Genomic DNA, 15,487 nt, shown 5'->3' with positions numbered 1-15,487 from the left:
ATTCCTGGCCAAAATGGAATGTGTCACTGGCTCAATTTTTCTGTCCCTACTGTGCCACTTCCTGTGGGATCCTTAGCACACCCTGAATCTTATCATCCTGTTATCCAAGTGGGGAGGGGTTGAGTAGTGGGCAAATAGGTGAAGGGGATTAAGAGGTACAAATTTCTAGTTATAAAATAAATCATGGGGATGCATTGTATAGCAGGGGAAATATAGTCATAATACTAGAGTATCTTTGGTGACAGATGGTAACTAGATATTGTGGGGATATATTTGTAATGTATAAAAATATTAAATCACTATGAAGTACAATTGAAACTAAGAGGATATTGTGTGTCAATTATATTTCAATTTAAAAGGAAAAGTTACAAAAGATTAAGAAGGGGGGCAGCTGGGTGGCTCAGTGGTTGAGTGTCTGCCTGTGGCTTTGAGTGATCTCAGCATCCTGGGATCAAGTCCTGTATCAGGCTCCCCACAGGGAGCCTGCTTCTTCTCTGCCTATGTCTCTGCTTCTCTGTGTGTGTCTCTCATGAATAAATAAATAAAATCTTCTTTTAAAAAAACAACAAAAACCACGAAAGACTAAGAAGAATATCATATGTTGATAGAAAGTTCACTATGGAGAGAAGATATAACAATTATAAATATGTGCATACCTAGCAGTATAGTCTCAACATATATGGAGTAAAAATGGGCAGAATTAAAGGGAAAAAATGGTTCTACAATAATGGGTGTAGACTTCAATACCCGCCTTTCTATAATGAATAGAACAGCCAGATGGGAGAGCAAAGGAAATACACAATTTGAACTACACTATATATCAGTTGCAACTAATAGGCAAACAACACACACCACCACCACCCAACAACAGCAAAGTAAATATTTCACTCAAGTGCACCTAAAACATTTTCCAGGATAGACATCTATTAGGCCACAAGGTAGGTGAATTTGAATTTGAAATGATTGAAGTCACACAAAGTAACTTCTGATCGCAGTAGGATGAAACTAGAAATGATCAGAAAGAACTCTGGAGGGCACCCCTGGTGGCGCAGCGGTTTAGCGCCGCCTGCGGCCCGGGGTCTGATTCTGGAGACCCAGGATCGAGTCTCTCGTCAGACTCCCTGCATGGGGCCCGCTTCTCCCTCTGCCTGTGTCTCTGATTCTCAGTCTCTCTCTCTGAATAAATAAATTTAAAAAACCAAATACTTATCTAAAAAAAAAAAAAGGGATCCCTGGGTGGCGCAGCGGTTTGGCGCCTGCCTTTGGCCCAGGGCGCGATCCTGGAGACCCGGGATCGAATCCCACGTCGGGCTCCCGGTGCATGGAGCCTGCTTCTCCCTCTGCCTGTGTCTCTGCCTCTCTCTCTCTCTCTGTGACTATCATAAATAAATAAAAATTAAAAAAAATATATAAAAAAAAATAAAGCTTTAAAAAAAAATAAATAAAAAATAAAAAAAAAAAGAAAGAAAGAACTCTGGAAAATTCACAAATATGTGGAAATTAGGTAGCACACTCAAGCAACCATTCTACCCAAGAAGAAAAATCAAGAGAGGGTAGAAAATACACTGAGACAAATAGACATGAAAACTCGACATTCTAAAACTTACGGGATACAGCAAAAATGATGCTTAGAGGGAATTTTATAGCTATAGATGCATAATGTAAAAAGAAGAAAGATCTAAAATCAACCTAATTTTACAATTTAAGAGCAAACTAAACCCAAGCTAGAAACAGGAAGGAAATAATAAAGATGAGATAAAATAGAAAACAGAAACATGATAGAGAAATCAACAAAACTTAAAGCTGGTTCCTTAAAAAGATCAACAAAATTGACAAACCTTTATCTAGATTGACTAACAACAAAATAAGTAAAATAAAAAATGAACTTGGAGACATTACTGTCATTTTTTTTTTTTTTTTAAGTAAGAAGGGTTATAAGGGAATACTTACATAAGAGAATAGCTGTATGGCAACAACTTGGTTACCCAAGGTGAAATGGATAAATTTTTAGAAATGCACAATCTACCCAAACTGACTCAGGAAAGAATAGGAATTCTGAATAGACCTAGAAATAGTGAAGATATTAAATCAATAACCCCCCCCCCCCCAACAGAGAAAACCTCACAACCCGGTGGCTTTGTTAATTCTACCAAACATATAAAAAAAGTTAACAAAATCTTTCTCCAACTATTCCAAAAGATTTAAGAAGACACTTCCTAATTCATTCTATGAGGACAGCATTACTTTGATACCAGGTCTCAAACAGAGACACTACAAGAAGACTATAGGCTAATATCCCTTATGAGCACAGATGGAAAAATCTTCACCAAAATATGTCTAAAGCTAATTCAGCAGCATATTAAGAGTTGTACTTCTTGAGCAAATGAGGTTTACTCTCAGAATGCAAGAATGTTTCAACATGTTAAAATTAATTCTATAATATACCACATTAGGAGACAGCAGGGTAAAAATCACTCATCATCTCTTAGTTGAAAAATCATATGACAGGGACACCTGGGTGGCTCAGCTGTTGAACATCTGCCTTCGGCTCAGGGCGTGATTCTGGGGTCCTGGGGATTGAGTCCCACATCAGGCTCCCTGCGAGGAGCCTGCTTCTCCCTCTATTTCTCTGCCTCAGTCTCTGTCTATCATGAATGAATGAATAAAAATTTTTTTAAAAAAAAAAAGTCATGTGACACAACTAAACACCTTTCATGAAAAAACATTCAGCAAACTAGGAATAGAAGGGAACTTTCTCAATGTGATCAAGGCCATATATGAAAAATCCACACTAACACTGTTATTGGTGAAACACTGAATGCTTTTTTCTGAAGAACACAAATGAAATAAGGATGCCAGCTTTTGCTACTTCTGTTCAACACAGTACGGCAGTTCTAGCCAGAATAATTGGTGAGAAAAAGAAAACAGGGCAGCCCCGGTGGCACAGTGGTTTAGCGCCACCTGCAGCCCAGGGCGTGATCCTGGAGACCCTGGATCGAGTCCCATGTCGGGCTCTCTGCATGGGGCCTGCTTCTCCCTCTGCCTGTGTCTCTGCCTCTCATTCTCTGTGTTTCTATGAATAAATAAATAAAATCTTAAAAAAAAAAAAAAAAGAAAAACACATCCAAATTAGAAAAGAAGTAAAGTGATCTCTTCACTGAAGACATTCTCATATTCATAAAGCCTTAAAATCCACACAGGTTAAAAAAAAAGTCAGAGCTAATACATAGATTTAGTAAAGTGGTGGGATGCAAAATCAACATCGAAAAGCCAGTTTTATTTCTGTATGTTTTCAACAAACTATCCAAATAGAAAATACATATATTTTTAAGTTCCAATAAAATAAATTCCAAAGAATAGATTGCAATAAAGTTTCAAATTACAATAGCATCTAAAAGAATCAAATACTCAACAATAAATTTAACCAAGGAGGCAAAAGACTTGTTTACTGACAACTACAAAATAGCGTGGAAATTAAAGAAGACCTAGGTATATGGAAACACTTCCCTGCTTATGGACTGGAAGACTTAGTATTGCTAAAATGACAGTACTACCCAAAGTAATCCATAGATTCAGAACAATACCCATCAAAATTCTATTCATGATTAAAAAAAAAACATAAATAGAAGAAGCTATCCTAAAATTCATTTGGAATATCACAGGATCTTGAGTCTTGCAGAAACAAGTCTGGAGGAGTCAACTGCCTGATTTCAGTACTTAGTACCAAGAATACAAACAGTGGCAAAATAGGTTCTCACTGACTTAAGGATAAATATATAGAACAATGGAATACAACTGAGAGCCTGAGCGGGGAAAAAAAAACAACCTTCACATATATGGTCAATTGATTTTTGACAAGAGTGCCACGATCATTCAATTGGAAAGGGATGGTCCATACAAATAGTGCTTAGACAACCGGGGATCCACACTAAAACACATGTGATTAATGAAAAATTAGCCTCAAGAAATAGAGATACAATGAATAAACATGGAGATTTCAGAACAAAAAATACATACTTGAAAGATAAAGCTCAATAGATGGGCTTACCAGATTAGAGGTTACAGAGAAATCCGTGAACTAGAAGATAGAACAATGGAAATTACCCAATCTGCACAACAGGGAGAAAATATGCTGGGAAAAAATAATGAACAGAGCCTCAAAAACTGGGAACATAACACAATATCTAATATTTGTGTCATTGTAGTTCTAGAAAAAGGAATGAAAGTAGGCTGGGCTGAAAAAGCATTAGAAGAATTAGTGGCTGAAAACTTCCCAAATTTGGCAAGAGATGTAAACCTACAGATTCAAAAAGTTTGAACATATGCCAAATATGACAAACTCACTGAAATCCATGCCAAGACACCTTATAATGAATCTTCTAAAGCCTAAAAATGAAGAAAACATCTTGAAAGCAGCCAAGGAGAAACAACACATTTCTCATAAAGGAAAAGCTATTGGAATAGTAGATGTCTCATTAGAAACCAAAGAAGTTGGGTAGAAGAGGTGTGATGTTCTTTAGGTGCTGAAAGAAAAGAATTACCAACCCCAAATCCTGTGCCAAATGAAAATACCTTCCAGGAATGAAGGGGAAATCGGATATTCTTGAAAAAGAAAAAACCTGAGAATTTGTCTCCAGGAGTGTGGATAGAGGTGATTTTATAAACAAAAAGGAAACCATAAAAGAGGGAATCTTGGAACATCTGTGTGTGGGAAAGTGTTAACATAACAGGCTATTCTTAGGAAATCCTGCTTGCAAGATTATCCGTTGGCTGGCATTGGGATCTTGCATTTCTGGAGGGTTAGCACCATTCCCAGAACTGATAAGGATGTCTCACCGTGCCTAAAACTATGCAAACTGTAGGGTTTATGCTGAAAGTGCCTGTGTGACCAGACCCCACTAAAAAAGTTGGACACAGCCTCTAATGAGCATCCTTGTTAGACAATATTTAACACGTCACAAGTCCTTGGTGGAGGAGTTAAGTGGGTCATGTGTTATTCTACTGGGAGGGGATTCTTGGAAGTTTGTTCCCGGTTGCCTTTGGACTTTGTCTCTTGTACAATTTCTCTTTGCTGATTTTGCTTTGTATCCCTTTGTTGTAGCCATGGGTAAAAGTATGTGGATGAATCTTGCATATCCTAGTAAATATCAAACCAGGGATTGGTCTTGGGGACCCCGACACAATCAGAAAGAAAGAAAACATGGAGAAAATATGGTTATATAGAGGAAACACTCCTTTACACATGAATTTTCTTTTTTTAAGATTTTATTTATTTTTTCATGGGAGACAGAGAAAGAGAGAGAGGAGAGGAGAGGAGAGACACAGGCAGAGGGAGAAGCAGGCTCCATGCAGGGAGCCCGACGTGAGACTCAATCCTGGGACCCCCTGATCATGTCCCAAGCGAAAGGCAGACGCTCAACCACTGAGCCACCCAGGCTTCCCTACACATGAATTTTCTAAACTAATTTTGATGGTTGAAGGAAAAATTATTACAGTCTGATGTGATTCTAAATAAATAAAGAGGAAATACTTAGAATTATTGGAAGGGCAAAGGATGTAATGGGAGGTAAAGTTTCTATATACTTCATTCAAACTGGAAAATGAAGATACCAGTAGACTGATTAGTTATGTGTACATAAGGTAGCTCCTAGAGTAACCACTAAAAGAACCTATACAAACAAATATACAGAAAGCACTGGATAAATAAAAACAATTCTAAAGAAAAGTCCAAGTAACCCAAAAGAAGTCAATAAATAGAAAACAGACCAAAAAGAACAAAATTATCTAATATACCAACCAAAAGAGACGGGTAGAATAAGAAAAAAAGCCACAACAAACCATATATGCTATCTAATGAAACTTCAAATATAGCATAGGCCAGTTAAAAGGATAAAAAGAAACATCATGCAAATATTAAAGGATAGCAGGAGTAGCTATATTAAATCAGGAGTAGCTATATGAAATCAAGTAAGGTAGATTTCAGCACAAGGAGAGTCATCAGACACAGAAGGTGATAAATGGTCAATTTCCAGGAAGATAGTGACCTAATATGTATGCATCACATAACAATTTCACCATATGTGAAGAGGAAAATGCAAAGAAGGAATAGACAAATCAACAATTGGAGACGTCGACACCCTTCTCTCAATGATGGAAAAACTAGACTCCAAATCAGTAAGAGTTTGTTAGCATCATCAACCAATGAAATCTAATCTTTATAGAATAAGAGCAGGATACATATTCTTTTTAGATACCCACGAAACATACACCAAGATAGATGTATCCTGGGCCATAAAACAACACATAGAACATAAGAATTTGTCTTAACAAATATAAAGAATTGATACCATACAAGGTGTTTCTCAGACCACAATGGAATGAAACCTGAAGTCAGTTGAGAGAGAGTTGACAGAAATGTCTATAAACACTTAGAAAATAAACTACATGCTTCTAAGTAATCCATGCATCAAAAATGAAGTTTCAAGGGAAATAAAAACATACATGAAAGAATGGAGAAGAAAATACAATATATCAAAGGATGTGGAATACAGCTAAAGCAGTCCTCAGAGGAAAGCCTGTAGCACTGAATATGTATGGAAAAAAGTCTTAATAAGTTTGACTCAGGAACCTAGAAAAATAAGAGCAAAATAAACTCAGAGGAAACAAATAGAAGGAAATAATAGTGATAAAAGCAGAAATCAGTGAAATTGAAAATAAAACTAGAGAAAATCAGTTAAAGAGCTGCTCTTCTGAAAATAACATTGAAACAACCTCTAGTAAGACTAAGAAAAAGAGTAGACACAAGTGACCATATCAAGAATGAAACAATATCTCTACGCACTCTGAAGCCATCAAAAGAATATCCACCCATAACTCTCACAGCTTAGATGAAATGACTGCTTCCTTAAAAAGCCCAAACTACCAAAACCTACCCAATATGGAGTAATTTGAACAGCTCTGTAATTCTTCAGTCCAATTTACAATCTAAAAATTCCTACAGAAGAAATCTATCGGCCCAGACGTTTTTACTGTGGAATTCTCCCAAATCTTTAAAGAAGATGTGACACCAGTGCTATGTGGTTTCTTGCAGAAAATAGACGAGGAGGAAACACTTCCCAGCTCACTCTGGAGCAGGTGTTGGGTTGATAGGAAATAATCATATGTGGGCAGCCCGGGTGGCTCAGCGGTTTGGCGCCGCCTTTCGCCCAGGGCATGATCCTGGAGACCCAGGATTGAGTCCCACGTCGGGCTCCCTGCTTGGAGCCTGCTTCTGCCTCTGCCTGTGTCTCTGCCTCCCTCTTTCTGTGTCTCTCATGAATAAATAAATAAAATCTTTAAAATACTTCATCTTAAAAAAAGAGAAAGAAAATAATCCTATGCTATTACCAAGTACAGTTTACTTTAGAAACGCAAGATTAGTTCCATACTTGAAATTTAGTGTAATCCACCATATTAACAGACTAAAACACCACATGATTGTATCAGCTGAAGTAGTAAAAGCATTTATTTGACAGAATTCAAGAACCACAGTGGGAACAAAAGGCCTGAGAACAGAAGGAAGGTAGGGGAACTCCTCTACTTGCATACGGATATCTACAAAGATATCTGTATCTTTTTTTTCCCTCAGCAAGGCCTTTCCTGATTACTTATCTAACATTTCTTTTTTTTTTTTCTGACATATACATAACATAAAATTTACTGTTTTTAACTATAAGTGTACAGTTAATAAGTACATTAGTTCATTCAGTACACTCGCACTGTTGTGAAACCGACCCCATTCTCCATCTCCAGCACTGTTTCATCTTCCTGGACAGAAACTCTGTCCGTTAAACACTGACTCATCATTACCCACTCCTCTCAGCTCTTGGTAGCCTCTATTTTACTTTGTCTCTTAGGTTTGCCCATTCTGCATACCTGCTGTACACTTTTTGGCCTGTTACTGGCATATTTCAGTTAGAGTGTTTTCAAGGCTAATCCTCGATGTCAAATATCAGTTTCCTTGCTTTTTTAAGGCTAAATATATGCCAGTGTATGCATATACCACATATTCTTTATTTATCTATTGATAGGTATTTGAGCTGTTGTTGGATAATGCCATTAGCAACGTTGGCATACAAGTATAGAGAGGTAGATAGATAGGAATGGAATTGCTGGGTCATAGGGTCATTTGTACGTTTAATGTTAACGGACTCTTCCACAGAAACCACACCAGTTTACATTTCCCACCAGAAATGCACAGAGGTTCCAGTGTTTTCTCACACTCTGCCAGAATCTCTTCTTTCCTTTTTCTTTGGTAATAGCTATCCCAGTGGGTATGGCATGGCATCTCACCATGGAGTAGTATTCTTAATGCTGTGAGACATAACGCTTTCCTCCTTATGTGAAAAATAAAGCAAAGATGTCTGCTTTTACCACTCATTCTTTATTATGCTAGAAGTTCTGTAATAAAGCAAGAAGAAATAGAATGCATACAGATTGTAAGGGAAGAAGTAAATCTGTCCCTATATGCAGACGCCATGCTTGTCAATGTAGAAAATCTCAAGAAATCTAGGAGGAGGAAAAAAAAACTCCTAGAACTAAGTGAGTTCAGCCAGGCTGCAGGATTTAAAATAAACACAGAAACAACTGTATTTCTGTATCGTAGCAGTGAACATAGTGTCACTGAAATTAAAAATATAATACCATTAAATTCACTTAAAGAAGTTCTTAGGCAGTCACCTGGGTGGCTCAGTGGTTGAGCGTCTGCCTTTGGCCCAGGTTGTGATCTTGGGGTCCTGGGATTGAGTCCTGCATCGGGCTCTTTGCAGGTTGTCTGCTTCTTCCTCTGCCTGTGTCTCTGCCTCTCTATCTCTGTGTCTCTCATGAATATATAAATAAAATCTTAAAAAAAAAGTTCTTAGGCATCAGTCTAATAAAACATGGATTTGTCTGCTATAAACCACAAAATGCTGATGAAAGAAATTAATGTCTCAATAAATGGAGAGGCACATCGTGTTCATGGATTTGAAGAGTCAAAAGTAAAAATGTTAGGTCTCCACAAATATAAAGGTTTAAATACATTGTCAAAATTCCAACAAGGTTTTTGGGTAGATACAAATTAAGATTATAAAATTTATATGGAAAGGACATGTCTTAGACTAGCTAAAATAACCTTTAAAATTAAGAATAAGCAGGAGAAATCAGTCTCCCTGATTTCAAGACTTAGTGATATAGCTAAACAAAACTGCATTTCTGACAGCATCACAGACATCCAAGAGAAGAGAGGAGGGGACCCTTAACTAGACCCATGAGCAATGTGAGAAGAGGATTAACAGTCTTGAACACATGGCACTAGAGTTTGAGTTAAAAGCAGGATCTGTGAATCTCCCCCAGGGTGCCCCACACCAGCATTCTTCCTGCCTTGGCCCTGGGTAGTGGTTTGGGTTTGGCAGACTAGTGCATGTGGCTGGCTTCTGGGTGAGCAGGAATGTGTTTATGTTACAGGCAGTAATGGCCTTCAGGGATGTGGCTGTGGCCTTCACCCAGAAGGAGTGGAAGCTACTGAGTTCTGCTCAGAGGACCCTGTATCGGGACGTAATGCTGGAGAACTACAGCCACTTGGTGTCGCTGGGTAAGGATGGCTTGTCTCAGATCTCAGACTCCCTGTGAGCACCTTAGGGTTTTATGTAGCAGCTGCCATGCTTTTGGCTCAGAAAGAAAAGCAGTATTTTCCCTATACCCCCAGAGAACGTCTGGATTCTGTAGAGTTGAAACAGTAAAGGTGTTTGGGGAGGTGTGGTCTGACCCTGAATTGCCATGCCTCTTCCAAGGCTGGGCCTCTGTCCAAAGTGATCTTTCCTCAAATTTGGGAATACTGGTATTCACTTACCCACAGAGGAGAGTTAGTGTACTGCCTTTAGATCGGGATCCCCACCCCCCCTTAGTCATCCTTTCTCGGCACTCTGGCAAGCCTTTGCACATCGTCCTGCTGCCCGGCCCCCTTCTGAGTTTTTGCCTTCGCCTGCTGACCGAGTTCTGCCATTGCCTCTTAAGCCACTAACCCAGGGTCACCTTGGTTTCTTTCCCTGTGAGCAGGAATTGCCTTTTCCAAACCCAAACTCATCACACAACTGGAGCAAGGCGATGAGCCCTGGAGAGAGGAGAACGAATGTTTTCTGGACCTTTGTCCAGGTGAGTGGGAAGCAGTGGGCAGAGTAGGAGACCGGGCAGTGAGGCACTTAGCAGATGAGGAAGGAGAGCCCATGAGCTCCTGGGGAGGGCTCTTCTGCTAGCCTCCCTTCCATGCCTTCTCCACTCACCCAGAGAGTGCATCCCTGGCAGCCTCCCCTCTCCCAGCAGCCTCATCCCACTCATGTGGTGTCTCTTTTCCAGCACCTTTTCTAGTTCTTTCATCTCCCCATTCTTGGGCTTTTATTGGTTGGCCTGATACTCTGCATAGTGTTTGCCCTCTGAGACCGAGTCTGCTGCCCCTGGGAGACACTGTCCAATTTCTCTTCTTAACCTGGTAACATCTTAGTGCATCAGTTCTACCCCACACATCCCCATAACCTTGTTTCTTTTATGTTGATTATTTAAGATTACAACAGGGTGTGTAGAATTATATGATGCCTGTGTGCCTTCCCTGCGGCCTAGAAACAGACATGAAAGACCTGAAAACAGTCCCTGCACCTTCTTCCAGGTGTGTCCTGCTCCTCTGCACTAGCATTGTCATGTGCCTTTCTTTCCCCACTTGATGAGTCCTTCAGCCAGATAGTGTCATTTTGCATGTTTATAAACTTCTCTGCACATAGTATTGTAATATATACATCCTTCTAGAACACACCTTTTTTTTTTTTTTTTTTTTTTTTTACCACCTTAATGTGAGAATCATGAGAAAATGAGTAGATTTATACTTTTAAAAACTGTTATATTGATTTCATTGTGAATATTTCAATTCAGTGCAGTTGAATTATCAGTTCCCTTCTTTTGGATATTTCCAATTTTTGGCTTTTAAATAATGCTGCTATATATTCTTGTTATTTCCATGGAAATAAGGGTAAGAGTTTGTCCAGGATGCAGCACAAAATTTGGTAAGTTTTGACATATGAAGCACAGCTGTGAAACCATTGCCACAATCCAAATACCAAGCATATCTATCACCCCAAAGTTTTCTTGTGTGTTATTATAATCCCTATCTCCTGTCCCTCCCTGTCTTACTCCTTCTCCTCCCTCTCCCCAATACCCAGGTAACCACTGATCTACTTTGTGTCATTACAGACCAGTTCACATTTTCCAGAATTAATATCAAATAATACAGAATATATACCAGATTCTTTCACTCAACATAATTATTTTGAATTCCATCCATAATGTGTGTATTATAGTTCACTTCTTTTTACTGCTGAATAGTATTCCATTATATAGATACTGCAACTTATTTAACTATTCACCTATTGAAAGATGTTTAAATAGGCTCCAGTTTTTTTGTTTTTTTATTTTTTTATTTTTTAATTTATTTATTCATGAGAGACGCAGAGAGAGAGAGGGGCAGAGACGCAGGTGAGAGAGAAGCAGGCTCCACGCAGGGAGCCCGACATGGGACTCGATCCTGAGACTCCAGGATCACGCCCTGGGCTGAAGGCACTTAGGCACTAGGGTTCTAAACCGCTGAGCCACCCAGGAATCCCTCCAGTTTTTTTTTTTTTTAATTTTTTAAAAATTAAAAAAATATTTTTAATTGGAGTTCATTTTGCCAACATTTAGCATAACAGCCAGTGCTCATCCCGCCAAGTGCCCCCCTCAGTGAAATAGGCTCCAGTTTTGACGAATACAAGTAAAATAAGTGTGAACCTTCATGACAAGTTTTTTATTTCTTTTGGATAAATATCTGGGACTGGAAAGGCTAGGTTATAAGAGGCTTTTCATGGAACTCAAAAACTGTTTTCCAAAGAAGCTATACCTACCATTCACATTCCCACCAGCAGAGTGTGAGGGTTCAGATGCTCCACATCTTTGTCAAAATTTGGTATTGTTATTTTAATTTTAGGCATTCACATAGCTGTAGAGTGGCATCTGTGTTTTGTTTGACATTTACCTAGTGACTGATGTTGAGAATCTTTTCATGTGCTTATTTGCCATCTGTATGTCTTTACATCTGTATGTATGTCTTTGGTGAAACGTCTTCTCAAATCTTTTGCCCACTTAAAAAACTGGTTTCTTATATTTTTGCTATTGAGTTCTGAAAATTCTTCATATGTTCTGTATAGTAGGTCATTATCAGACGTTTGATTTACAGATATTTTCCCTATGGCTTTCTTTTCATTCTTTTAATAGTGTCTTTCAAAGAAATTCTCAATTTTGGTGAAGTCTAATATTTAGTTTTTTATCTCATGAATTTCACTTTTGGTAGTGTATTTAAGAAAACTTTGCCTGATCTAAGGTGTAACAAATTTTCATATATTTTTTCTTCTAAAAGTGTTATAATTTTTATTTTATATTTAGCTCCATATTTAGAGTAAATTTTTATACTTAGTACCAGCTCTGGATTTAAGTACATTTGTTTGTTTTGCATACAAATACCCAGATTTTCCAGCGCCATTTACTGTAAAGGCAAGCTGTTCTTTTTTTTTTTTAATTTTTTTTAAAGATTTTATTTATTTATTGAGACAGAGAGGCAGAGGGAGAAGCAGGTCCCCAGGATCACACCCCAGGTTGCAGGCAGCGCCAAACCGCTGCGCCACTGGGGCTGCCCAAGCTGTTCTCTATTGATTTGCTTATTTACCCTTGTGGTAAACTAGTTGACCAAATGTATAAGCGGTCTATATTTGGACTCTCTTTTTTTTTTTTAAGTTGGCTCCATGCCCAGTGTGGAGCCCGGCACAGGGCTTGAATTCATGACCCTGAGATCAAGACCTGAGCCGATATAAAAAAAATCAGATGCTTAATCGAATCGAATCGGTTAAGACTGAGCCTCCTAGGTGGCCCTGGACTTTTTTTTTCCACTCCTTTTTCTTTTTTTTTTTTTTTTAGATTTATTTATTTGAGAGACAGAATGGGGTGAGGAGCAGAAGGAGAAGTAGACTCCCCGCTGAACAGGGAGGGCCAGTAAGGGGCTCGATCACATAACTCCAAGATCATGATCTGAGCTGAAAGCAGACACTTAACCCACTGAGTCACCAGGCGCCCCTCTTTGTCTTGATGTCTGTACCACATGGTCTTGATTAATGTAGCTTTTTAAGTCTGGAACTCAGTATAAATCTCTGTTTTTTCCTTTTTAGTTTATTTTAATTATTCTAGATTCTTCGTATTTCCATATTGATTTTAGAATCAGCAACTTTACAAAGCCTGCTGGGATTTTGATTTGGATTGAGTTAAATCTACCTCATTTTAAATATCATTAACATTGTATCACCCAATATGTGAACACTGTTTATCTCTCCATTTTAATTTCTGTCAGCCTTGTTTTATAATTTTTTATTATACAAATCTTTACATCTCTGGTCAGATTTATCCCTCTATATTTCATATTTTTGATACTACTTAAATTAAGCTATTTTCAAGTTTAGTTTGTAACTGTTGAAAGTTTAGAGAAATACATTTAACTTATGGTTAAGGATCTTGTATCTGATAAATTTCCAAAACTTACTTTTTAGTCCTAATAGCTTTTTTCAAAAATTCTATAGCATTTTCTACATAGATGATCGTGTTATTTGTGAATAAGTTTTACTTCTTTACATTCAGTATATTTTTCTTTTTTCTTGCCTCATTGCACAGGCGAGAACATCCAGTGCAATGATGAATTTAAATGGTGAGAGTGGACATCCTTTCCTTGTTCCTAATCTTTTGGGGAATGCTTTCTCCTAAGTGTAAGTTTTATAGCTGCCCTTTATCAGCACAACAAATTTCTATTCTTTATTTTCTGAGAGTTTATTGGGAATGGATGTTGGATTTTTGCCAGATGTTTTTTGGGCATCTTTTAAGATGATCATATCTGGGGTTTTTTTAGTCTTTGATTTTTTTTTTAAGTTTTAGTTTTAATTTTATTTAACATACAGTGTTATAGCATACAGATTCAAGTGTACAGGGTAGTGATTAAGCAATTCCATACATCACCCTGTGCTCACCTCAACAAGTGCAGTCATTTTTTTTAATGTTTCAAGTTTAAAATCTAGCTAGTTAACATATAGTGTTAACATATAGTATAGTATTGTTTTCATCACTTACGTATAACATCCAGTGTCATCACAACAAGTGCCCTCCTTAATACCCATCACTCATCTAGCCCATCTCCTGCCTACCTCCCCTCCAGCAGCCCTGTTTGTTCTCTGTAGTCAAGCGTGTCTTATGGTTTTCTTCTCTTTTTTCCCCCCCTCCTCCCCTATGTTCATCTATTTTCATTCTTAAATTCCATATATGAGGTAAATGACATTTCTTTTCTTGTTAAACCAGGCCTGTATTTTTGTTAACACAATGCAGTGATCTTACTCAGATTTCACCAGTTTTCCCTTTGCTCTTTTGTGCATGTGATGGGGTGTGTGTTCATCTAGTTCTATGAAATTTTATCCCATCTAAATTCCTGTAATTGCACTATATTCAAAGATACAGAACAACAGCTGCATCACAGGGATGCCTTGTGCTGCTTTTTTATAGTGACAGCCAACTCCCTCAACCACCCACCCCTTCCCCGCCTCTCCTACCTTCTGGCAACCACTAATCTGTTCTCTGTCTTTATGATTTCTGTCATTTCAAGAATGTTATATAAAAGAAGTCATATAGTATGTTACATTTGGGATTGCCTTTTCAGTGTAGTGCTCTTGAGATCCATCCAAACCTAGCACGTACCAATACTTCATTCCTTATATTGCTGAGTCATATTTGTATTAATGTACTACAGTTTGTTAAACTATTCACCCACTGAAGGACATTTGGATTGTTTGCAGTTTTTGGCTATTATAGATGAAGGTGCCTTACACATTTCTATATAGGTTTTTGTGTGAACATAGGTCTTATTTCTGGGATAAATGCTCAAGAATGCAGTTGCTGAGTCATATGGTAAATAAATGTTTAGTTTTATAAAAAAGTGGAATACTCATGTCTAGAATGGTTATACCATTTAAGTTCCCACTAGCAGTGTTGGTTTTTTTTAATTTACTTACTTACTTACTTACTTACTTACTTACTTACTTACTTATTTATTTATTTATTTATTTATTTATTTATTTATGATAGTGTCACACACACACACACAGAGGCAGAGACACAGGCAGAGGGAGAAGCAGGCCCCATGCACGGGGAGCCTGACGTGGAATTCGATCCCGGGTCTCCAGGATTGCGCCCTGGGCCAAAGGCAGGTGCTAAACCGCTGCGCCACCCAGGGATCCCCCCACTAGCAGTGTTTGAATAATCATTTCTCAATCTTCTTGCCTGCATCTGGTATCAGCACTACTTTTTATTTTGGCCATTCTGACAGTTTTTTAGCAAGATCTCCTTGGTTAGTAAGAGTGATAAG

General features: G+C 38.1%; 1 protein-coding gene across 8 annotated transcripts in view; it reads left to right on the top strand.

Moving 5' to 3' along the window:
- ZNF169 (zinc finger protein 169) overlaps positions 1-15,487 on the top strand; it is a 45,666-nt gene that overhangs the window by 14,069 nt on the left and 16,110 nt on the right. For 6 of the 8 annotated variants that reach the window (XM_077910886.1, XM_077910892.1, XM_077910885.1 and 3 more), the window contains 2 exons: positions 9,484-9,610; positions 10,075-10,170. In XM_077910886.1, coding sequence (XP_077767012.1) covers positions 9,484-9,610; positions 10,075-10,170 — 223 coding nt within the window. The remainder of the gene's footprint in view (positions 1-9,483; positions 9,611-10,074; positions 10,171-15,487) is intronic. The other 2 variants (XM_077910904.1, XM_077910898.1) reach the window with 1 other exon arrangement.

Source organism: Canis aureus, chromosome 1 (genome assembly GCF_053574225.1).
Source record: "Canis aureus isolate CA01 chromosome 1, VMU_Caureus_v.1.0, whole genome shotgun sequence".
NCBI lineage: Eukaryota > Metazoa > Chordata > Mammalia > Carnivora > Canidae > Canis > Canis aureus.
Note: the sequence above shows the minus strand (reverse complement) of the source record. Positions and strands in the feature narration are given on the sequence as shown.